The sequence below is a fragment of the Crinia signifera genome, chromosome 3 (assembly GCF_055691185.1).
Source record: "Crinia signifera chromosome 3, ASM5569118v1, whole genome shotgun sequence".
Classification (NCBI taxonomy): domain Eukaryota; kingdom Metazoa; phylum Chordata; class Amphibia; order Anura; family Myobatrachidae; genus Crinia; species Crinia signifera.
This window is the reverse complement of record NC_139219.1, coordinates 148,530,291-148,556,937: the sequence shown is the minus strand read 5'-3', so window position 1 is coordinate 148,556,937 and position 26,647 is coordinate 148,530,291. Positions and strand designations below refer to the sequence as shown.

Here is a 26,647-nt window from a genome sequence, read left to right as displayed (position 1 = left end):
GTATAACTTATAAGAGATTATTTGAGTGTAGCGAGTATATGTAACATGTAGATGTATCTTCCTTTTTGATGTATTGTGTCCATTACTGTTATTTGATGTCACATATGTATGTGTTTTTAAACTCTTTATGGTGTGGTGTTTATACTATATGGAATTTGTTGGAGCATTGTTTATTGGGTTGCTATGGCAACCGCTGCTCGCGCCGTCACCCGGAAGTCCTCCGTTTTTTGTCGCATGGACAGTGAGCCAGCCCCGCAGCACATATCAGCACCTATAGCGTATTAAAGGTGAGCACTTTGTACGTCTTATTTGTACTTGTATGCCGCCTGACAAAGGGTAATTAAAACCCGAAAGCTTGCACTACTGGTGTCTGTGAAAGTTCTTGCTGACAAGCCCGACGGCACCGCGGCAGTTTATCATTTGAAACTAAGGAGGGTGCAGGCTTGATTGACACACACACACATATATATATATATATATATACACACACACATATATGCACACACATATACACACACACACATATAAATAAATGTTGAAGTAAAAAAAACAAAAAAACATTCAAATCGTTCAGGTATCTGGACATGGCTGATTTGGGGCACAGTTACTATATAGTTCATATACAAGAATAATAATTTATACTTAAGTGTCCTCACACATTATCCCTTTAGCACCATATGGTGTAAGACACCTAGCACATGTTAGTTTGCTAATAGTGTACTAAGGGGATGATTCTGAATGATTTACTAAGCAGTGAGCTGATTAGCGAGCCATCTAACACCGCCCACAGAAATGCCTGCCCCCACCACGGTCGGCGCATCATCTCCGCTTTGCGAATGGATGTTTCGCATAGACATCCATTAGCAGGGTAGCGTACAGAGGCAAAATCATTCGATGGTCACTGACCATTGAATGATTTTTTCCCTGCTCACATATCTAAGTCAGTCTGGACTGAACTAGACTTGCAACGTCCAGGTCAAAGAGCGGGGCTGGTGGCTGATGTACTGTGATATCAGCTGCCCACCCCTGGAAGGTAGATGCAGCCCCCACCACTTTTGCGAACGCCCCCTGCCCGCCTCTAAGGGGCCACGGTGACTATGCAAGGGTACTGAGCCATACACAGACTACATACTTTTCATTCTTGTACAAAATTTTGGTCAGTTTTGCAGTTTAGCGCACAAATAATTCACTATGTAGTTAGGATTTTGTTTTTGTGAAGATTAGCAGATTAAGCTTAATGATGACTAGGGTCATACTGAGGGGGCCTATTGCCTGTTTCATCAGGACGGTGTACATTTTCCTCAATTTTGCATTTAGTTTGCTTTAATTAGACCAGCCACTTAGGGTTTCTTGATTCTTTGACTGCCATTTAAGCCATTTTCCATTTTCAAACTGCTGTAGGCTTAGAATGGTGGCTTCCTCTGATGAAAGATCAGGTCAGATTGGCTGCAAATGTCAGCATTTCAGCTCGCACCCCCATGGGGTGGCAGGCTGAAATGAGTGAAAAGAGGCCCCATTTTAGTGCTTATTGGTTTAGTTGTGTTTTGCTAGTTTACCTAGATAAATCTGACCAGAATGAGTACAATCAACAGTATTAACGGAATATTGCACTTCGATCTTCAGTTATCGGGGAATCACTTCTATATCAAGAACATAATTGGTTGGTTGGTTGGAGCAAACATGGCTGTTGAAGCCAGTTTTTTGAGGGAAAATAAATTACCTGATACATCTATACTGAAATATAGTGGGAAAAGCTTATACCCCTTTCACACCAGCCTAAATTCCCGGGTTGAGTCTGGGAACAACCCGGGACTAGCTCTGGTGTGAAAGGTTCCCGGGACAAAATCCTGGGCTAATTTGCCGGCAATCCAACCTGGCTAGGTACCAGGGTTACTCCCGGGTCCTTCCCGGACTACTGGCTGATGTGAAAGGTGCAGGGACATGTCCCTGCTTCCCGTGTTGCCTCTGCTGATGTCAGCTAACGCTGATTTGCTAGCAGGGCAACTTCCTGTTGTGCTGGACGCTCCCAGACATGCCCAGAGGCAGCAAACAGCGTGCAGGGAGATACAGCGTGCACATGCTGTTGGCAAAGTGTGTTTTAAACCCTGCAACTCGGGCAAAGTGGGTTTTAACCCCTGCAAGTGTGGCTGCCATGTTTTGGACGAATGAAGAGGTGAGGAAGCGGTTAGCCATCAGAGGGGAAGAGGAGATCCGGCGCCAGATTACAGGCACTGTGAAGGATGCCCAGATATACCACAACATTGCCAAGGCCCTGGCATCGCGGGGCTTCGTCCGCAGCCAGCAGCAAGTGGTGAACAAGTTGAAGGGGCTGAAGAAACGCATACATGACCGCAATCAGAATAAGAGCGGGGCTGCAAGGTAAGATTGGATCTTTTAGGAGCTGTGCAAAGCATGTTTTGGCCACACTGCGCTGAGTGACCTTGTCAGCCTGTCCTCCTCCAGCTCGGTCTCTCTCTCATCGGTGGTTGATGAAGACAATCAGTCGATGGACAGTACCGAATCTGGGCCAAAATCACCTGGGCCAACATCACCGATACTAGTCCCAGATGACACAGATTTAAACTCCTCCATTAACTATGCAGATGACAGCATAAGCGGCACCAGTGTAGAAACCATCCAAGAGAGTGATGTGCCCGCCACACCCAAAGCGACACCCAAGAAAGCTCTCCCTGTGATGCGCACCAATAGTAAGTATTTATCCTTGCTTGAATGTCCTAAGCACTTGCATTCCAATACACAGTAATGCTGCACTATACGCCACCATAACCGTCCACTGCAAAGTTTGGTGTCGCAGAGTTTATCAAGTGTAGGTGGGAGTAGGCCACAAACACATACGATCACACCACTGCTTTTTCTTGTGCCTTTTTTTCCTTCTTTTACTCCCCTTGCAGTATTTACAGTTTCACAGTGGAAGCGCAAAGCCACCAAAGTAGAGCTCGCAGCACGGGAAATGACCAGGGTGCTCTGTGAAGAACTGCGCGACATGGACAACAACATGCAGCGACAGGAGGATGCCCGGCAACTCCGTTTCATCGAGGCGGAAAGAGAGCTGCAGCAGACCTTCATAATGCAGATAATGGGTCACCAAGAGCGCATCTTGCACAGCTACCAAGACCGTCAATTCCAGTTCCTGGAACACATCCTGCCTCGCTTTGTGGGTAACAACATGCTCCCAGCTAGCCAAGGCCCTATTGCCCCTGAGCATAGCTACCAGCCGTATTCCAGAGGTCCATACTATGATCCTCCTAACCCGCCACCATCCTCGCCTGAATACCCTGTATACAGGCAATTGCAATAGGCAGTTTAAAATAGTATTGCTGTTTTAAGGGCACATTTCATTTTGAAATAGTATTGCTGCTTTAAGGGCACTTTTGTAGGTAGGGGGGCGGGGGGAGGTTGGGTTTTTAGGGTGTTATTTTTTTATTTATATGCTGATAGTTGGGCACTTTATATGCCTGTGCACTTTACAGGTTTGATGTTTACAATGGCTGACCGACGTTTGCCGAGCACTTTTCAAGTTTACAAAAAAGTTGGCCTGATTCATAAGGTCCTGTTTAGGGGGCGGGGGTGGGAGTGGGATGTTTGATGATTGCGGGGGGGGGGGGGGGGGGGGGGGGGGGGGGTGTTTGATTTGTGTAATGTGCCTTTATATTTTTTTGTATTTATCTTGCACTACTGTGCCTAGAAATAGGCAACGTTTTATACTTTTATATATGCCTTCTCATTTGTTTTCTTGAAGTAAACAAGGTTAAAACACTACAACTGTTTGGTGTCTAATTTTTAATAATCAATAATGTAATGTGGGCCTAAAAAAGGCCATTTTCAATGATAAATGCAGGGTCAACCCGGGTTTGGTATGAAAGGTACCGACCCGGGTTGTCCCTGCTTCAAAAGCATGTGTGAATGGGTCCCAACCCGGGAATGTCCCTGCTTGTCCCGGGAATGGAATTCCCGGGTTTGTCTGCATTTCTGGTGTGAAAGGGGTATTAGTCTGAAGGTAAGGGGTTCCATCATAGTTTTTGCCTTGTAAATAACTGCCCCTTTATAAAAACACCTCATGGCCACAGGGATCGCTCATTTTATTTTGAAGTTTGCAAGTTTATTTGCACTCAAGGTTTCCTAACTGTGTGTAAGAAGGAGAACATTCAATAGCGAGAAGAGCCTAAAAATGCAGCTTACCGGTATCCAATTTGGTTAATTTGATCAGTCTCTAATAGCATTTTCCAAAGCAGACATAGGAATAGAGGCGGAGATCCCTGCAGGGAGAAGTGTGTGATAATGTCGTTTTCATTAGTCATAGACTTCCACTTCCTATATTCCTCTTCCACATTTTTCTTTAGGTTAAAGCGACTTTCCTGAGGAACATTGTTTTGCTTGAAGAAAGCCTGTAAAAAACAAAATACAAAACTATTCTTAAAGTACAAAATAGGCAAATAAATATAAATTCCTGATACAGTAAGAATAGATGTTCTACTGAAGGAGCCTATAGATGTGTCCTCATTTACACAGAATATGTGCTCCGTATGGCGGGAGAGGCTACCAGAGATGAATTTCACAACCCAATGCTTTGTACATAAATCCTGCAATCTTTATAGCATCCTTTGGACACTAGCAATACTGTACTTACCTGCAATGGAGCTGGGAAACAGCTGAGTGTGTGCAAAGCCCAGTTATGTGGCGTAAAGCTGATAATGGTTTGAAGAATATCTTTGCACCAAGTACCTTGAATTGATTCAGAGCCTGTAAAAAAATCTAAGAAACAAAAGATCCGATGAGGGAATTGTTGTACATTCAAGTAAATATTTACAAGATTCCATGAGAATAGGAGGGACTTTAGGAAATATATGAATGTGTGTGAATGTGTGTGAGTGAGTGTGTGTGTGTGTGAGTGAGTGTGTGTGTAAGAAATAACCAGCACTCGTCGGACTTTACAACCAGGAAACACAAGACACAGCGGTCTTCAAGCAACTTTTTTGGTTTATTCTTCAAACCATTTTCAAGCTCAAACAATGCATGTTAACAAACATCTATATATACAAAATACCCACCCACTCACCTACACCAGTGTGCAGGACGCCCGCTCCCATCCGTCACTCTGGATCACATGACATCATCAGCATGAGACGCGCACCGGCTGGTGCGTCCAGACATCTGGAACAGTTGGTAGGCGACCTAAACATGTCTTATTTCACTTTTTATTGTACTTTATTATATCGGAATCCTTACTGTAGATAAGCATAAGTATAAACACTACTTTAAAAAACGGCAAGGTGATATAGGTGACTGACATGATACAATAGCCGGTCATATGTATTGACCATAGTCTGCTAAAGAACAGTCGGAACATAGCTATCGTTAACAGAACATTTCAATGCTATATAGAAAACATAGTGCAGGTATTACAAAAAAAAACAATGAAAACTGCATGACTCATTTAGACCAAAGGTATACACAGTATTGAAATGTTCTGTTACCGATAGCTATGTTCGGACTGTTCTTTAGCAGACTATGGTCAATACATATGACCAGCTATCGTATCATGTCAGTCACCTATATCACCTTGCCGTTTTTTTTAAATAGCGTTTATACTTATGCTGATCTACAGTAAGGATTCCGATATGTTTTATTTCACTTTTTATTGTACTTTATTATGTTTAGGTCGCCTACCAACTGTTCCAGATGTCTGGACGCACCAGCCGATGCGCGTCTCATGCTGATGACGTCATGTGATCCGGACTGACGGATGGGAGCGGGCGTCCTGCACACTGGTGTAGGCGAGGGGGTATTTTGTATATGTAAATGTTTGTTAACATGCATTGTTTGAGCTTAAAAATGGTTTGAAGAATAAACCGAAACGTTGCTTGAAGACCTCCGGTGTCTTGTGTTTCCTGGTTGTAAAATCAGTAGAAACTTAAGAGAAAAAGAACAGTCCGAATACAGTTTATAACTGCAAAAGGGGTCAATTTTGCACATAAAACCCCCCAAAAGTAGTCCACTTATGTGGCTACTGTATCATTTCCTTGACATATGTTTATATTGTGCACTGTTGCAAGCTATGTGCAAACTCAAGGAATGTCTGCTATTTGCAATCTTTTTTGGACCCACCTATACCCAATTACAAAACTGAAAATTAAAAATACATGATTGGGAAGAAAAAGTAAAGGAACTGTACTGCATTATGATCTGTACCAACAGACTTAAGCCCCACCCGCACTAGGCTATATTGTGAATAATATCGCTCAGAAAGGGGATCCTGAGCGATATTATTCACAATATCGTCTAATGTGTACACTCAATATCATTAACAATGTGTGCTCCTGCGTGTCATTAATGATGATCGAGGTCTTTCTAAACATGCAGGTGAATTGGCAATATAGCCAAGCAACTTGGGTCCCGGTGACTTCACTGAATATCGGCATCATATATTGTTCAGTGTGTATGGACAAAATCATGGTTAACTATATTGGCCTCAACCCCGCCGGCTAGTGTGTATAGGGCTTTAATTGATCTTAAGAAAAATCATAACAATCAGTTTATACTTAAATTAGAAAAACAAAACGAAAAAAAAAAAACATGAGAGAATACCCAGGGTTACTTTCCCTTTAACTTCAGACCTCTCATTTGTAATATGTAAAGTGCTTTTCCAACTCATGTTAAACAAGTGAAAGGCTCTCAACATTGCCTTAGATGCTGCATTGGTACAATTTAGTTTACATGCACAACTATAGTCCTGTAACAAAAAGGTACCAATACCTTCTGTTTAAAACGGTTTCTTCTTTCTTAATTAACATTTCAGTTTACGGAAGATTGACTGTAATACCGTACCAGTGACATGAGTAGCTCTTGCCAGTGTCAGAATAAGAGCCCTGTTCAGTTCCTCAGACTCTGCTGATAAAACAGTTTTGGGATCATTGAGGAAGCGTGTAAACTGTGGTTGCACCTCAGAACTGCCAAGGGCGGTGATCAATCTTAGAGCTGTACTCTCAACACTTGGAATAAAGAAACACAATTATAATATGAGTACACTATCAGGATAACACATGACAGAAAATCATATTATACACAGAAACACAATTCGTGCATGTTAGTTTATTGTATCATTATTTAGCAAAGGCAGAAAGCTATTTTAACTTGCGGATAAATTAGTGGATGCTGACCCATACTTTAGGATTGGCTGGAACCCAGAACAGAGGAGCAAAGTCTAACATTGGGTTTTCATCAGTGACCAACACAAAGAGATTTGGGCTTTGCTGTGCTTAAAATGAAGGCCAATGAAGGCCTTCTGTCTAGGTTCCTATGTACTGTATGCACCAGACTGAGTATTCACTGAGCGAAGTATAGTAATGTAGCGGTTATACTGGGAAGGGACGGAATCTGGTAAAGCGGGTAAAGCAAAAACAGACAGGAACCAGGCAGGGGACAGAACACCACAGAATTAAAATGGGAATGTAGACAGAAGCACAAGGCGTGGACACTGGGGTACAGTATTTGGGCCTAAACTATGGCACTGGACAGTGTCCAGAGACTTCCTTTAAAGCAGTGTTTTGAGAACAGCTCAAGGCACAGTGGTTGAAAGTGTGCTGCTGCTGCTGCTGCGCCCCCCCCCCCAGGTCTAGAGATGCCCAAACCAGTTTACAGCCACCACCAGTTCAACTGTTATTTTACTGGTCTCTTGTTTTTCATGTAAGGGCCAATGTAGTTTATTAGAGCTGTAGTCCATTGTAAATCATTTAAAGAAACAATGCAGCAACAGGAAACAGCAGAGGAGTATAGCAGGCCAAAATACCTTACACATAGCAGGTGCCCTAGTCAGAATACCTGTGGCAGCAATGCTGCTAGACCAGGTAAGTTAATGCAGGACTACTGCACACTGACATTTGTTTAACAATGAATTGATGGGAACTTTTTAGTTGACCTTTTTTATTGTGCCAAATGTCCCACCTATAAAGTCAATAGTATAAAATGGCTACTGTACAGTATTAACTTTGAATTTTGTATTGTGCATGGAAACTTGCCTTTAAAACTCATTTAAATTACTACAATAAACACCAAAACTACATAAACAAATCAAATTCTCAAATACCTACACTCAGCAACTATTAAGTGTGAGCTAGAATACTAACCAAAGGTGAAGCTGATTCTGATTTGTTTGTGGGACTCCAGCTAGCGAATGGAGATGACTCAAGAGCTGCACTCGATAATGAGGCTGGATATGGTGCATTCGATAGCTGAACATTTCCAGCAACGTGTGAAGGATTCCCCATGCATGAGACTTGAATACAGTAGGCAACAGTTGACCTAGAAGAACAATGCAATGTTATTTTATGCCAACACCACACAAAATTCCTAATAGACATGCAAACGTATTCCTACAATTATTGAAGTTAAACTAGATTAGATTTAAATTCATTTTGAAATATGGAATAAATGTGATAGATACATGCCGGCAGACTCTACTACTCTAATAACTCTTTAGACGAGATTAAAACCACTTTATAGTACATAAGGTAACAATGAACAAAAATTTAATTGTCTGCAATTAAATGAGGAAGCTAAAAGTCATAACCCTAAGATGTTACAAGGAAAATAAAAGGTTCTATGACAAAACACAACTGGTTGGTTAGCAGTAAAACAGCAGACATAATTTTTATGCTTGCATTACAATTTTTTTCCTATGGATTGACTGGGAAACAGTGGTGTCAAGGGAACATGAGAATCTATTATAACATGAGAATCTATTATGACATGGTCACTTTAAGCCAAAATACCCATCCCATAAATATCACACTGCCCTGGTAGAAAGAGCCTTCAAGTTATCAGAAACCGGCTAACCATGTAAGTGGCATAATGCAAAGTAGTCCTTCTAGCTACAGTCTGTTTAGATGCGGACCAAACTTTATATGACCATCATCTAGGGCTGGGGTAGCCAACCCTAGTCCTCGAGAGCTACCAACAGTGCATGTTTTGCAGGTCTCCTCACAGAATCCCAAGTGAGCTAATTAGCTCCATCTGTGTATCTTTTAAAATGTGTCAGTGATTAATGAGTGCAGCTGTGCAGCAGCTAGGTTGTCTGTAAAATGTGAACTGTTGGTAGCTCTCGAGGGCTAGGGTTGGCTACCACTGATCTAGGGCCAGAGAATCAACTTTTCTAAAATAATGCTCCAACAACATCTATTAAATAAAGAGATCCCTCCTACTCTGAAAATGTATTCTGACCTAATGGCGCACTGGCTATCTGCAAAGACTGCTTGGAAAGCCTTGAAAAAGAGCCCCTGAAGCTCGCAACGCCTTGGCCTGATTCATTTGCCTACTGAGGACCAGGATCTGCCCAGCTAATGCCTTTTGGAGCCTTACATTTCTCCGGAGACCCTCTGCATTTTCTACCTTTGGCTCCATCTCTTAGTCCGGGTAACATATCATCCTGCTCCCTATGCTCACATGACATTTGCCTTTTTTTTTTAACATCATTTTGGGTCAGTTAAAACCCTGTTTTATTCATTTTTGGAGTATTTTGTTTATTATTTTCTCTTTATTTATTACATTTATTTCTATGAAAACTCTTTGCGCCAGTGGTCAAAGCCTATACACACTAGAAGATTAGGTTTCCAATCTGGCTGGTTGGAATGAAAATTTGGAAATGTTTGGGAGCAAATGGTTGATTGTAATTTGTTCCCAAAATAGTACAGATTTTCATTCCAACCAGCTAGATTGGAAAGATCATCTTCTAGTGTGTATGGGCCTTTACACCACCATTTACATTACTATCTGCCTTTTGGTGCCAGGAACAGCAAGTTAAGGTACCCAGACAGCACAGAATGACAGTGTCCAATGTTATTAAAAAATAGAACTCTGCTAAACGGAAGCACATATTCCAATTCAAATGAGAGAAAGAAAAAGAAAAAAACACTCCTTCTCTACAAACTTTTTTTGTAAAACTGGGCTATAAAAGAGCCAAAGCAGGAGCTTCTGATAACAGGCTTCAGTCTGAGAAATGAAGCCCAAGAACGCGGTATTGATATATTCATGGTTACCATCCTCAAACGAATTTATTTTCAATGATTTGTAGTTGCCTGTATGACCACAAAGCACTATGTGGTGCCAAATAGAATTACAATCCTGATTTTCTACAACCATATAGTAATTCCACAATCACTATCAATATATCTTAATAGAGTGGTATCTTAAAATATTAAACTTCTAAATCATTGAGAGACATAAAACTATGTATGGGCAGTGAAATGCTGAACAATGATAAAAGCTTTCAATCATCCCATATACCAAGCTGCTACATCTTATAAAGCACGGAACTATTTACTACAAAAATGCATTGTGTATGTAAACAATATATTTTCTTACTGATGAATCCTTTGATGCCAAGTGATTCAATTTCCATATAAACCAACAAACGGCTGTAAGTTTCCACAAGTGCTGGAGCCAAAGCTGGACTAGATTTTGCAAGTGCTAGTTTAATAACTCTGGTTGCAATGCTGTGAATGAGGCTGGAAAAACAAAAAAAGACAAAAGTAGGCATGAAGTAAAATGTATGATTATTTAGGAGAAGGAGGGAGAGAGAATATAGGGCTACAACATGCGAAGATGCTAGATGTATGTGGACACATCTGTACCAATGAGCACATACACTGCAGACAACCTGACATGCACCCTATTGTTAATTACAAGTGGAACTGGATACTTTAATTTCCATACCAGATTTCTGGACTTATGCTCTTTAATGTTAGCAAAAACATGATTTTGCCACCAATGTAAAGGTTCTAAGATTATTTTGTTTCTTTCATTTAAAAAGTAATATAACCGGTGGAAATATCTACGGTTCGTTCAAATATTGCCTTTTCTATTAACGAGCATTTAAGAAACATGTATCCTCCGAATTAAACGTTTTACGTGTATGAAATATGGCGTCTATAAAATTTACACCTCATCTTTGCATGAACTGTAAGTGAATCCAACAAGTTCATTGGAAGAGGAGTAGTAGATCCAGATGCCAAGCAATTAGTTCCTGGTAGAGGTATCTTCCCACTTCCATTTCCATAAATAGATTCCACAAGCACCCCCATGGGTAATGTAAAACACTCAGAGTTGGTTGAATAAGCGTTGCACAGCAAGGCAATTTTGTAGTCATTCATTTGTAAGCTCTTATTTCTTAAACTCTGTTGCAAGAACCTATAAAATGAAAATAACATTTCAATTATAAAATTAACACTTATTCAAATAGAAGACAAGCTGTAAACATTACTTAAAATCACAATGATTTTTATTATTTCTATTCACAAACTAAACTGAACCTGCTAACCACATTTGCTTTTCTTTTTTGCGCCTTTGGCAATAACTGCAATACCTGTATTCACCTAATGTAGTGTTTACGTGGTATGTGCATTTAAGAGCTCATTAAAATATATTAACTGTTAACCCCTTCAGTGGTGTTTTTTTTTTTAGTGAGCGCTCTCCACTGGGAGAGTTTTTTTATGGGGAGAGTTCCTTAAAAAAAAAAAAAACACCACTGTCTCCCCGGGTCCGGGCAGCACCGCTGAACCGTCAATCAGCCGCTGCCCAGCCCTGCACCCCGTCTCTACATGCTACGACCCGGTTTGTCACAAGCCAGCGCCACAAAATTTAATGTATCAGCCAGGGGGGGGGGGGGGGGGGTATAATGTAAGCCCTCTTATGAGTAGGGTCTAAATGTACCTACCCTCAAGGCCCCCATACACTCCCACCAGGTATCGCATGTGATATATGTGCCACAGTCCTACTAGGGAGCTGTATCAGAGTGGCAGGATCAAATATGATAAGTGCACCGTATGTGCTCTTTTTGCATACGATGTATCATATGCAATGCCATTGACTGACACAGTATTCGCTAAATTCTTGTGGCAGCCATGGAAATCTCCAGATCGATAGGATGTGCACCGGACTTCGCATCAAATCCAGAGGTAACACACATAGGGCCAGATGCACTAAGCTTCAAAAGTGATAAAATGGAGAGTGATAAACAACCAGCTCCTACCTGTCATGTCACAGGCTGTGTTTGCAAAATGTCAGGCAGGAGCTGATTGATAAAACAACCAACCAATCAACTCCTGCCCGACATTTTGCAAACAGGTATTCATATAGATCGTTTGCCTAAATAAAACAAGCTGTAAATAGCTGAAAAAGCTAAAATGCATAATTAAGATAGGTAAGAGAATCACATACTCGTGATGTAACTTGAGTGAATGAGGAATTGGAATCTGCAGCTTGGAGTTGTCATTTTGAGCTTTCCTGTTCAGGTGTATCCAGATACAAGTCATTGCAAAGGAGTGTGTAGACTGAGGTTTGGTAATATCTGGAACAGGAATACACTAAAACAAATTGAAGAAATGTAAGCATGCCATTAATGCTTAATATACATCTGGAAAATCTACACCTGACCTAAAAATGTTAAATTTAAAAAATGTAATAATAAAAAAAAAAATGCATTTAATATTTACATGGTGACTGCCTCCTTTGTATTTTATATCAGAAGTATGGTTTAATTATAGCGAGCATGTCCAAACATTTGTTGTGCACATATACATAACAAAGTTTTGGTATAAGTAGGAATGACTACGTGTGCAACAATAGTTTAAAAAACAAACCAAAAAAAACACACATCAATCATCAGTGTTTCCATTTTCAGCAACAAATCACTTGAGGAACATTACAGTAGTTTCTTGAATACACACTAGAGGACATGTCGTCCGTCCCAAGGTAACTGACCTTCAGAATGTTCACTAGTGCGCATATCGGCAGTGTGTGCACCCAATATGCGCTCCCCCACTGTGGCTATTGGTCACACCTAACTAGTGATGGGCAAATTCTTTTAGCCATGGTAATTTATGGCAGGCTAATTATTGCTTTGGCACATGTGGATTCCACCGCTGCAGTGATTGTGTAGGGTACAAAACATGCAAAAACACAGCAGGTCAAGTAGTACCAGAATTCACATCCACAGTAACTAATCAAAAATTCACCATAAAACACAAACTCACTTGCCACACAAAAAGGAGGGATATACTTGTTAACATGTCCCTGCAGCCTACAATACTATATGTAGGATGTACAATCAGACCATTCAAAACCAGGCTGGCAGAACATGTAAGAAATATCCATAAAAATATATGACAAACACAGCCTAGCCGCTCATTACAAACATACCCACAGACAAGATCCAACCACCTTACATTTTAGTATAGTGGGAAGATCTACACAGCGCTTAGAGAAAGGAACCCCTAGCGGCCTACACTCCTGGGGGAAAGTCCCGGTCCCCCTGGTAATAGCAAGTCCAATGAAAGTGGGGAGTGTTGGCGCTCTGGGGTTGATGTGGGTTTGCTGACATTATAAAGTTTTGTACTGGGAAGTGGAAGGAGTGATGGGAAGCTGGGAGCAATAACTGTAGGCTGTGTGTTGTGATGGTATATGAACAGGGAGCAATAACTGTAGGCTGAGTGTTGGGATGGTGTGAAAACTGGGAGCAATAACTGTAGGCTGGATGTTGATGGTGGGGATCAGGAGAGGGGGATTTCCAACTGTGGGTGATGGTATAGTAACCTGTCCCACGATAAGGCAATGCCTGATGTGGATGCATGTACCTCCAAAGATAACGGCAGGAGTTCAGGAAATGCAGGTGGTGTGTGAAACAAAAGTAGTAGTAGCTTACCGTGTGGTTCCGATGTATTGGCAAATATCAGTCTGATGCTGCAGTGTCCATTATTGGCAGGTATGAGGACATATGGGGGAAGGTGATGAGTAAATATAAACTGACTGCTGTCGCTTTATGCAAAGCACAGTTTTATTTACAAGTACAATACACAATGATAGTGGTAAAAAATGGGGTTTATGGGAGCGTGGGGTAGGTGTCCAAACGCGTTTCGTCCTAGGACAATGGCAGGATGTGCGGCGCGATGAACTGGGTTTTAAATAGGGTAGGGGAACTTAATGATGCGATGCCCGGTGTCCTGGTTACTTCCGGGGGCGTGTGTGGAAAGTGCGCATGTGCACACACCGAGCACTAGAGCCCGATGTGTGCGGTCAGGATGCGCATGTGCAAGGTCCGGGCATTAGAGCCCGAGTGGTTGGATAATAAGAGCCGGGGAATGGGGTGTATCAATGCGCATGCGCTGGAGAAGGGATGCCGGGATTTGTCGTTTTGGAGAGGCCTATGTGTTGAGAATGGTTGTGACGGTTCAGGCTGCAGTTGCGCATGCGGTTAGATGCGTATGGGAGACATGTAGAGACCAATAGCTGTCAATTTGTTGTGTACTGAATTGGAATTACAATAATAAAGCACGGGGGATGCAAATTAGGGGAGATTGTGTCAATAACATGAATTTAGTATCATCACAAAAGTGACACCAAATTAGAGAGGATGGAACTATGAGGAGAAGCTAGATAAGGAACAAATAAAATGGATATATACTCTTAAGAGCCTCGTGACGTCATCATAGCATCCATCATATAGCCCACAGCAGGGCTGCGCAACACCGGCCCTCCAGATGTTAGTGAACTACACATCCCAGGATGCTTTGCATTAGTTTTGCTATGTGGCCATGCTGAAACTGATGCAAGGCATGCTGGGATGTGTAGTTCACTAACATCTGGAGGGCCGGTGTTGCCCAGCCCTGGCCCACAGTATAGAACAGGACCATGTACTCTTAACTGTTACCATGACCACAAAACCCTTTCTAAAAACAGACATATCAACCTTCACCCATAATGCTTTTTCACTTTTTCTTGGGTCATATGACAGGCAGGGAAGAGGAACTGCATGGGTTTTCAAATATAGCGGGTGCTAGAATGAACATAACCTAGCATGCACACCCCCATGCATTATCTTTATATTTCATCAACTGCCTAAACAGATTAGGCCAGTCTATCATTTTGTTCTAAAGGTGCCCATACACGGTACAATTATAATGTACAATATCACATCTCATTGCAATGAAATGAGATCTAGTACAAAAAGTGCAGCACATACTTTTTCAACTGTGCGATGAGATGTGTGACGGGAGCGCGCATCTCATTGCTCCCAACAATTGTACCGTGTATGGGGACCTTTACAAAATACCTGTTCCTCTGAAGTGAATTCATTTTTATCCCTCATTACTCTCTTCTAATGTGTGTCTCCTTTTTCTTATCTACTTCTGATCACCCGGTATTTATTATTTCCCTTATTTATTTATTTTTTGTAATTTTATTTACATTTTTTTGGTACTTGTGGAGTATCACGGCTCCCATCGTATGGCATCGTATGCCATATGTAGTGGCATACGATGCGATACGATTTTTACAGATTTTTGAGCATTTTTGCTCAAAAATCGTATGCGATCGCATCGGATGCCATACGATGGCATCCAATGCGATGGCACCCGATTTTGCACTGAAATGCATCAAAATGCATTGAAATGTGTATTAAACTTGTGAAATGCCCCCAAATGCCATTTTTCATAGTGCACCACCCCCACTATCAACGTCAACCCGAAGCGTGGCGAGAACAGCGAGCCCGCCAGGGGCGGCGGTACGCATCCACGACCTTTTCATACCCCCACTATCCACGTCGGCGTGGAGTTGAGAATAGAAAGTGCCCGAAGCGTTGCGAGCGCAGCGAGCCCCGCGAGGGGACGCGGATACCTAACATCCGAGATGAAATGGTATGCTCTTCCACTACCTCTAACCCTCTTTCTTTCCCACCTGAACCCTCTGGCACTTTCTCTTCGTTTGAGCCCACAAATGAAAAGGAAGTATCCGCACTCTTCTTATCCTCTTACTCTACTACCTCTCCTCTCGATCCTATACCTGCGCAAGTCATTAAAAATCTATCTCCTGTGATTATTCCAACCTTAACTAAAATCTGCAATCTCTCTCTTACTACTGGTACTTTTCCTTCTCTGCTCAAACATGCAGTGATAACTCCTATTCTAAAAAAAACAGAATTCTGACCCTAACTCTCTCTCTAACTATCGTCCTATATCTCAGCTCCCATGCCTCTCCAAGCTACTGGAGAGACTTGTCTACTCTCGCCTCACAAACTTTCTTAACTCTAACACCCTATTAGACCCACTTCAGTCAGGTTTTCGCTCTCAACACTCCACTGAGACAGCACTGACTAAAGTGGTGAATGATCTGGTAACGGCTAAGTCTAAAGGCCATTACTCACTACTTATTCTTCTTGATCTTTCTGCTGCATTTGACACCGTTGATCACTCTCTTCTCTTACAAACACTACACTCCCTAGGTCTTAATGATACAGCCCTTTCCTGGTTCACATCTTACCTATCTGATCGCTCTTTCAGTGTTCGCTTCTCTAACTCTACTTCCTCTTCATTACCTCTAGTCAGTCGGAGTTCCGCAAGGTTCAATCTTAGGTCCTCTGCTCTTCTCAATCTATACCTCCTCTCTTGGCAAACTAATCAGCTCTTTCGGATTTCAGTATCACTTGTATGCTGATGATACTCAAATCTATCTATCAACCCCAGAGTTGTCACCAGTGGTTTTGGGTTGAGTTTCTGACTGTCTCTCTGCCATCTCATCTTGGATGTCTTGTCGCCAACTCAAACTCAATATTTCCAAAACGGAATTACTTATATTCCCGCCAACTAAGAACAGTTACTATCCTGACATCTCCATCGCTGTTGACAACTCGATAATCTACCCTACCCCACAAGCTCGTTGCTTAGGGGTCATCCTCGACTCTGAACTGTCCTTTATTCCCCACATTCAATCAGTCTCCAAATCAGGTTATATGCATCTAAAAAACATATCCAAAATACGACCCTATCTCACACAAGACACTACCAAATCTCTTATCCATGCACTCATTATATCCCGCATTGATTATTGCAATAGTCTCCTAACTGGTCTTCCCAAGAACAGACTCTCACCAATGCAATAAATTTTAAATGCTGCTGCTAGGCTGATCTTCCTTGCAAGACGCTCATCGTCTGCTGATCCGCTCTGCCAGTCCCTCCATTGGTTGCCTGTATATTACCGTATTCAATATAAAACACTTCTACTTGCTTATAAAGCTATTAACCATACTGCACCAGCATATATCTCTGCACTTATCACAAAATATCTCCCATCTCGACCACTACGCTCTACACAAGATCTGCGTCTCTCTTCTGCACGGATCACTAGCTCCCATTCATTATTACAGGACTTTTATCGGGCTGCTCCCAACCTATGGAATGCCCTTCCACGCACATTAAGACTCTCCACCAGTCTCCAAACTTTCAAGCGTTCCCTGAAAACTCACCTCTTCAGGCAAGCCTATCATATTTAAGTTCAACATGCTTAACCCTCCGAGGCACTTATATATTATATAGCTTCCTTTCTGGACTTGTAACTGCTATGCTATTACTGGTGCCTGTCCTTATGTTTCCCCCCTATATCCCTATAGATTGTAAGCTTGCAGCAGGGCCCTCCTACCTCCAAGTCTGTTGTTACCCAGTTTGTCTTATCACTGTCTACTATTGTAAAGCGCAACGGAATCTGCTGCGCTATATAAGAAACTATAAATAAATAAATACCTGTGAAGCCCGCGAGGGGACGCGTATAGCTGTGAAGGTATCCGCTCGCCACACTTTCTATTCTCAACTCCACACCGACGTGGATAGTGGGGGTATGAAAAGGTCGTAGGACGCGTACCGCCGCCCCTCACGGGCTCACTGCGCTCGCCACGCTTTGGGTTGACGTTGACAGTGGGGGTGGTGCACTATGAAAAATGGCATTTGGGGGCATTTCACAAGTTTAATACACATTTCAATGCACTTTGATGCATTTCAGTGCAAAATCGGGTGCAATCGCATCGCATGCGATGCGATTTTTTAGCATCCGATCAGCATACGATGAAGGTCGTGGGAGCCGTGATACTCCACAAGTACCTTTTTTTTTTTATTTATTGCACTATTATTTAAACTGCAACATACGACATTGCCCTTTATTTACAGCCCAGCGGCAAGGGGACCGTTCAAGAGGAAGTCAGCGCAGCAGGGACTTACAGACAAAGTCCTGTGAGAGCTAAGATCCAGCAGCTTCTTGGCAAACACTAGGACAGAGGATAAAGCCCTCCAACCACACGCATGCCCCCACCTGCACCCGATCAGAGACATGCGCTGCACCGACAGCTGTCCACAGCTGCCCGGGGAACAAGCACTCCTAATCAGAGTCAGACACAAGCAGACAGGCACAGTAAATGGGAACCAGGACCGGTCCAAATACCAGCAGAGACCAACTAATCGTGAGTGCATTAAAACTGTATAGTCAGAGTTTGTCCAGCAGGACGCCGCTGACAACTCACTAATACTGCACACAGGATATAAGACACTGACTAACACGCACAACTAGGAGGGGACAAAGGCTCTACCAAGAGTCTATGGGATTTTAGAGGGGTTCTACCATCACCTGAAGCCCCATAGGTCTCCCCTGAGAATTGCTGCACCCCCATTGAACTTAATACACACTACTTTCCTTCACTGTAAATCGCTGAGGGGGACCATAGGCTCCAGGTTAAGGGGCCTATGGGATTGTAAAGGGCTCCCTAAAAGACCTTGTGAACCTATGCGGGGAATCCCCCTACGGCGATACTGCAGTGAAATCCCCATGATAACTGGTGTAAGGACCACTTCTCCTTTTTGTCATCTATGAATTTTTTCCACTTTATTCTAGTTTTTCTTTTTCATTTTTCTCATGTGTATGTTTATTTCACTTGCATCTAAGTAAACAGAATTGAAATGTGCTCTTCTAACTACTTCCTTCATTCAGATACACAATCTCAGAAACCCAACATCGGTTCACACATCAATGTAGATTTACTGACAACAGGGAAACACCATAAAATACTTTGTGCACCAACTGGCATCACTTACGCCCTTCGTTCTACTGCTAATTATTGCCCTGAGGCTATTCAGCCACCGCCCGCAATAAAAAAAAATGTGTTCCTGAAGGTGGGGGACGACCCTGATAACTACCTAGTTACCAGGTGCCGAAACCCTGTAAACTCTGAGGGGGGAGGGGGGGGGGGGGGATGTATTACTAAACGGTATAAGGTAAGGTGGTATCAGCTCATATTATGTGCACTAATATTGCAACTCTCCCATGAAGGTATGCTGTGATTTTTGTAAAATGATAGGGAGCGTACTCACCGCTGCTATCTTCAAGATAGTGTGCTTATGTGCCAGCCCATGTACAGCATGAACAGCTAGCAACACGGACCGTTCAGATTTAGACAGCAGCTGGTGTTGTTGACCTATTCACAGACACTGTTACCTGGCTGCGGCAGCTGCAGGTTCTGAGCTGCACTGGAGACCGTGTGCATGCCCAGTACAGCCAGCTAGGAGGAGAAACACAGCACAGCAGCACTAGGCTTATATGCTCTGTGGGATGTTACATTGGTCGCTGGAGGGGAAAGTTTTCAATCCCCCAACCTAGAATTCGAGACGTTAATACATTTTATTGATAGCGATTCCAGGCACGCCTCAGTAAATAGGCAAAGCAGGAAGCGCTATAGCTGTAGTACATCTACCCATTTGTGTGTTAACACCCATGATCATATCTTGGGAGAAAAAGTGAGTGTGCCACACAACGGAAAAAAAATTTACGGCTCCAAAACCTACTTGCTGCACATCTTGTATGTATTTAATGTGATGCAGCAGCCACCATCTTCCAGGTAAAATTAGTACTGCTGCCTGAACAAGTTTTACTCATTCAACTACTTTGACAATAACATGAACAGTAACATCTGTAGGGTGTTATGCAGTACTTAAGAGAAAGCCCAAAACATGACCCGCACCTTCAAAATACATATTCCATAGTATAAATTCTGTTAAAATAAAAGCGGACATATGAATAACATTACACAAAATATTAAAAGAATAGTTTGTCAAAAGCAGGGCTTGACAAACCCTGGGCGCCAGGGTTGCAACAGCGACCTGATTCTGCTTCCTGGCTACCAGATTTGTTTGGGGGAGGAAGCAGAATCTGGTCATGGCCGAGCAGGTCCGCCGCAGCCATTTCTCAGCTCGAGCCGGCATTGCGACCCAGTACTGCAGTCGCAGCAGCCCAACCTCCCCTGCACACAGCAACATCAACACCGGCTCCTCCTCCGGCTGTAGGGGCACCATGTACCCGGCTGCCAGTCAGAGCCTGTCCTCCATCGCACGCTGCAGCATCAGCTCTGGCTGGGAGGGCACCAAATACCCAGCTGCCGCCACCACTAAGCCCCAGCCGCTGTCATAGCCTGGCTTTCCCCTCACACAGCAGCAGCTCCGGCGCACCTCTCCCCACACACAGCAGTGGCAGCTATGGCTGGGAGGGCACCGAGCTGCTGCTACCACTAACCCTATGCGACTGTCAGAGCTCGGCTCCTCCTAAAGCTGGAAGGGCACCAAGTAACTGGCCACCCAATCCTACTAACCCCTAGCTGCTGTCAGCATAGCAACAAGCATTTACCCTTGGCAAGGAGCAGGTTAACCCCTGGCAGAGCATGGTAACCACATAGCAACAAGCATTTAACCCCTGGCAGAGCATATTAACCCGACAGCATTTTAACCCCATTGGCAATGAGCAGGTTAACCCCTGACAGACCCTGGTAACCCCATAGCAACAAGCATTTAGCCCTGGCAGAACATACTAACCCCATTGGCAATGAGCAGGTTAACCCCTGGCATCAAGCATGTAAGTAAGCGGAACTTATGTGGCATAATATGTAAATATGGCATGTGGTATTATATGTATAGCATTACTATGTATGGTATAATGTGTAATGGACATTACGACGTGTGGGATATGTAATGGGCATTATGGTGTGTGTACTTTTTTGGGACGTGCCTTCGGTGCGCACTGTCCCCATTAGTTTATCTGGCTCCTACATTTTCATCCTGGCTCCTACATTTTAAAGACATTTTTCTAGCCCTGGTCTAAAGCATAATTGCTGAAACTTCAACACACCATGCACGTGAAGTAACAAACTAACTCTAATATCATGAAAACACCAAAAGCCATATTACAATCAAACCTAGACTTACTTCCTTTTCAGGATACAACAGGTCAAACAGCTTCATGACTGGTAGAAAGTCAGCTAAGGCATTCTTCTGTATGCTTCCAGAGATGAACTGCAGCAGAACCCACATCAGATGGTCTCGGCCCTTAATAAGACCCCGACCTGCAAGCTGTAAAACTCATGTTAGTCACAGACTACAAGCTGACCAACATTTCAAACATACTTAAAAACAAGATGTTGCACTTGCGTTAAATCCTTTTCTCTGAGTCCACAGGAGACACTGGAGTGCTTTACATTGGGGAATAGAAAGCGACCACAAGAAGCATGGACACTTTAAATATTAAACAGTGTGGCTATCCGCCCCCCCCCCCCTCAACATCTGCTTGGAAGCCGGCCACCCAGGTTTAGCTGCATCATAAAGGACATACAAAGCATCAGTCTTGCGGACAGCCACTGTTCTGTCCACATAAATTTGGAGCACCTGCACATCCAGAAGCTTGAAGTCAGGAGCAAAAAGCTGGAACCACAATCGGTTGTTTTATATGAAAAGCTGTTGCAACCGTCAGGAGGAAGGACAGATTGGTGCAACGCTCCGCTCGGTCCTCATAAAATACCAGGTAAGGAGGACGACAAGATAGGCACTGGGGACCGACACGCATCGGGTGGAAGCCGAAAGGGGGCAGCAAACCCGTTTTCCACGTGAGATACTTTATGTCAACAGATTCAAGTGGTTCAAACAGACCAGATTGGAGGAAAGTGAGAACAAGATTAAAACCCCACAGAGTCGTGGGAGGACAGAAGGGTGGTTGAATCCTCAACACCCTCTGGAAGGTTTGTACTTAGGGTAACAAAGCCAGTTTTTGTTGTAAGAAAACTGAAATGGCAGATACCTGCACCTTCAGAGACCTAAGGCGTAAACCCAAAGAGACCCTTCTGCAAGAAAAGAAGGAGATACCTTAAAGCCAGATGGAGAGATCTGTCGACTCACACACCAGGAATCATAAGCCTTCCATATACAGTAGTAATGGACCTGCTTCCTGGTGCTCATCATAGTAGGCATCACCAAAGAGGGAATCCCAGCTTTTCTTAAGATGGACCGGTCAATAACCACGCCGTCAAATGAAGACACCCTAAGTCTGGATAAACAAAGGAGCCTTGAGACAACAGGTCATCCTCCAACAGTTAGAGGCCATGGCTCGTCTAGGAGAAGAGACGTGAGGTTTATGTACCAAGTTCTGCGTGGCCAATCCAGCGCTATGAGCAGAACAGTTATCCTCTTCCTGCATACGCACTATAGTATCTGAGTCAACAGTGGGAACGGAGGAAAGAGGTATATGAACTGGCAACACCAGGGGCTGTTAGGGCATCCACCGCCACTGCCTCTGGATCTCGTGTGAGCACAATAAAGAGGCAGTTGACAATTCTGGTGAGGTGCCATCATGTCGATCTGAGGACACCCCCCAACTCCTAACCAGCCTCTGAAACAGCTAAGGATGAAGACACCCCCAACCTTGGTGAACATCCTGCTGACTGAGATAGTTGGCTTTCCAGTATGAGGACTGCCAAAATCACTTCGGCATTGGACCTGCGCCCCAAGCAGAATCTGACTTCTATCTTTCATGGCCGTGCGACTGTGTGCCTCCTTGCTTGTTTATGTAGGCCACTGCTGTGGCATTGTCGGAGTGCACTCTGATAGTTCGGCCCTGAAGAAGGGCCTGTGCCTGTATCAGTGCAGAGAACACTGCTCGAGGACACTGACAGAGAATCCAGAGTCATCCAACGACCCTGAATATGGCAGTCCAGACCACTCCCCAACCAGACTTGCACCCCTGGTGAGAACAGTCCAGTTCCAGAAGCAAAATAATTTCCTTTGTAGGAGATTTGCCGATGTGAGCCACCAAATCAGAGACAGGCGAGCTTTAAGAGACAGCGTTGCCCTTTGCTGGAGTGACAGGTGAGAACCTGACCACTGACAGAGGACACAGTTGAAATGGGCAGGAAGGAAACTGGCATTACTCGCTTTGAACGCAGCCACCATTTTCCTAGAAGGCAGGTGCAAAGAAGGACTGAGACCCGTGCTGAAGTACCTGACGGACCAACAACTGAAAAGAGTGAACTTTGTCCAGAGGAATGAAGACTCTCTGGAGGGACGTTTCCGTAATCATTGCCAGAAATAGCAGCCTCTGTGAGGGCAAAAGCTGCGACTTCTAGAAATTGAGGATCCACCCGTGAGGTATTAGGCTGCTCTGTGTCAACCAGATGTTGTGCACCAGAATCTCTGGTGTTGCCGCTTTCAAGAGGAGATCATCCAAGTAGAGTATTATTCATGATACCCTGTGCCCGAAGTAGCTCCATCATCGCCATGAACTTTGTGAAGATCCGAGGCACTGATGATTAGCTAAAGGGTAGGGCCCAAAACTAGAAGTGCCGTACGCAAACCGCAGGAACGCCTGGTGAGGTGGCCAAATAGGGATGTGTAAGTATGCATGTTTGATGTCCAGGTACACCAAGAATTACTCATTTTTCAGACCAGCTATAATGGACTGGAGAGACTCCATTGTGAACTTGACGGCCTTCAAGAAAGGATCGAGTTGTTTTAGGCTGAGAGTGGGCATGGCCGAACCGTCCGGCTTCGGCACAAGAAACAGACTGGAGTAGAATCCCTGTAGTACAGGAATGACCCCCCCTGTTTTGTAGTTTGCTAATAGCGTCCTCCAAGGCCGTGTTTGTCTGGAGAAACTGGCAAACCAGTTTTAAAAACCGGTTGTGGAGTGTATTCAGGAAGCTAATCTTGTAACCTGAAACAACTAACTCTCTCACCCAGGCATCCTGACACAAGTGGACCCAAGCATCCATGAACAGCAGAAAACATGCCCCTACCTTAGGATCCCCCAAGTGGGCCAGATGCCTGTCATGCTGAAGGCTTGATATGGCTTTAGGGTCAATATGGGCGGTGAAGAAAGCACCCCGACCACAGCCTCCGATTCCTCTAGAGAAGGATCCCCCCCTTGTAAGGGGTGTGGTATAGGGTTGCGACAGTCAGGAACCCGACAGTCATTAGCCCGATGTCGGGATCCCGACTGGCCGGATTCAGAGCGCAACAAAGCCCCTTGCGGGCTCGCTAAGCTCGCCACCTATTCTATTCTTCCTCTATGGAGGTCGTTGCCCCCCACGAGGGGGAATAGCCGGTAGCCGTCGGGAACCCGCCTGTCGGTGTTTTAACAGTCGGGATCCCGACTTCAGGTAAATGACTGTCGGGACCCTGTCGGGCACCCCTTGGAAGTCCTTGAAAACTACTGGCTGGGCTAAAGGACTGAAACGACGGCCCCCGAAGGGTTCTACGGGGTTGCTTGAGAGATCCATTTGTCCAGTCCAGGACCGAATAGAGCCTCTCCATTGAAAGACCAGACAAAGCTTCCACAACTCGATTCACATGAGCCTGACACTGACGGAGCCAAAGAGCCTTACCCTCTGAGACAGACAGGGCTGAATTTCTTGCTGCCGCAACACATAAATCTATAGAAGCTTCTATGAAATAAGCGGCTGGCTCACGAACGTGGTCAGCTAAAACCACCAGTTCTCCCGCAGCAGGGTCTGATTTCACATTTCTGGAAATCTGGCCAGCACAGACATCTATAGCCTTGGAGACACAACAGTCCACCTGCGCTGGGAGTTGTAAAACACAGGCAGCAGTGTAGATTGTTTTTAATGTGGTTTCTAATTTCCTGTCAGATGGTTCTTTAAGAGAAGAAACCCCTGGGACAGAAAGCACCAGATTTTTTGAAAGTCTTGATACTGAAGGGTCCACCCCCGGTGGTGTCTCACTTAACTTTCTGCTATCAGAAGGGAAAGGATAGGATGGTAAAAATCTTTGTGATATTTGAAATTTTTTGCTTCCAATCATCCAGTAAGTGAAGATCTAGGTCCTCAGAGACAGGAAAGGCCTGTTTGTGTCTCTTACCAAACATAGTAGGTCAGGATGGGGCTTGACCCTCATCCTGTAGCTTAAGGGTTAATTTGAGCTTGTCAATTAAATGTTCCAGCCCCTGAGAAACCTGTTCAGGCTCCACCACAGTGTCTACCTCCGCCACCACTGGGAAGTCACCCTCCTCTAATGCAGGCATGTCATCCCCATCTGAGTGAACTACCTGAGGGAACAGTCTTTTATGCAATAACTGAGGTGGGGGGGCCTGTCTGTGAGGACACACTGGGGCCTTAGTGAGACTCAGTACAGCTGCAGACAAGTCAGCGTGTTCTGTTAACTCAGAAGATAACTGGGATATTAGATCAGTTAACTGATAGGCCCAGGCAGGGACATCCTGTGGGGATGTTAGTACAGGAGGGATTGCTGCACATGTATCACAGAGCAGGCCCCTTAATATGATATGTGAACTTCAAATTACATTTCCTGCAGGTTACCTTCTTAGAAGTGCCATCTGCCATGTTACACACTCACATAACACACTATAAAGGGGATTTTTGTAAGAACTTACCGTTCGAACCCCTTTCTCTGAGTCCAGTCTGATGACACAGCTTCACGATGGGATGTAGGACGGTCCGCAGGAGCCAGGCACCTATGCTTCTAATTCTTTGGGAGCAGGCTCCTCCCTACTGCATCCCATAATGCTTCAGTTAAACTTCAACAGCACACTAGGATACTCAGAACAATGCCTGAACATCATATATGCAACTTATAAACACATAACATGGCAACCATGAACGGTACAACTTACTGAGCGTTAGGGAGGGATCGCTGTGTCACCAGACTGGACTCAGAGAAAGGGGCTCGAACGGTAAGTTCTTACAAAAATCCCCTTTTCTCTTTTGTCCAATCCGGTGACACAGCTTCACGATGGGACGTTCACGAGCCAGTCCTTTGGGAGGGTACGCTCAGACTGCCAGTTCTCATCACTGTCCTTCCAAATGAAGCGTGCTCCGACGCGAACTCATGAAACCTGTAGAATTTTGTAAAGGTGTGAACAGAGGACCAGGTGGCTGCCCTGCACAACTGCTCTGCTGTGGCCCCATGCCTCACCGCCCACGACGAAGCAACTGACCTCGAAGTATGGGCGTTTATGCGAGATGGCACAGGTCTACCTGCCTTACAGTAGGCAAATGCAATAGTTGATCTCAACCAGCGGGCTATAGTCTGCTTTGAAGCAGGCCACCCAATCTTATGTACATTGTACAAAACCAACAGCAAATCTGATTTGCGAACATCCTTTACTCTACTGATATAAATTCGCAATGCGCAAACCACATCCAACTTTTTCAAACTGTCCCTATTCCTCGTTCCCTCAGGCGGGGAAAAAACCGGGAGCACAATGTCCTGATTCAAATGAAAGGAGGAAACCACTTTAGGTAAAAATTTTGGAAATGGTGATTTGCAAGAAAGGGCACCCAATTCTGACATACGTCTAGCCGAAGCAATGGCCAATAAAAAGGTAAGCTTCCAGGTAAGGTACTTGAGATCAGCCGATCTCAGTGGCTCAAAAGGGGGTTTCTGCAGCATGGACAAAACAAGAGATAAGTCCCATGGTGCAACTGGCTGCTTGTAAGGAGGCTTAATCCTGGCCACCCCCTGTAAAAAGGTTT

At 44.1% G+C, this 26,647-nt stretch overlaps 1 protein-coding gene across 2 annotated transcripts in view; it reads right to left on the bottom strand.

Moving 5' to 3' along the window:
* MED23 (mediator complex subunit 23) overlaps window positions 1-26,647 on the bottom strand; it is an 89,595-nt gene that overhangs the window by 15,429 nt on the left and 47,519 nt on the right. For both annotated transcript variants that reach the window (XM_083176708.1, XM_083176709.1), the window contains 8 exons: window positions 21,078-21,221; window positions 12,232-12,377; window positions 10,957-11,202; window positions 10,378-10,520; window positions 8,145-8,319; window positions 6,847-7,010; window positions 4,649-4,773; window positions 4,201-4,406 (listed from right to left, as the gene is read on the bottom strand). In XM_083176708.1, the coding sequence (XP_083032834.1) occupies window positions 4,201-4,406; window positions 4,649-4,773; window positions 6,847-7,010; window positions 8,145-8,319; window positions 10,378-10,520; window positions 10,957-11,202; window positions 12,232-12,377; window positions 21,078-21,221 (1,349 nt within the window). The remainder of the gene's footprint in view (window positions 1-4,200; window positions 4,407-4,648; window positions 4,774-6,846; window positions 7,011-8,144; window positions 8,320-10,377; window positions 10,521-10,956; window positions 11,203-12,231; window positions 12,378-21,077; window positions 21,222-26,647) is intronic.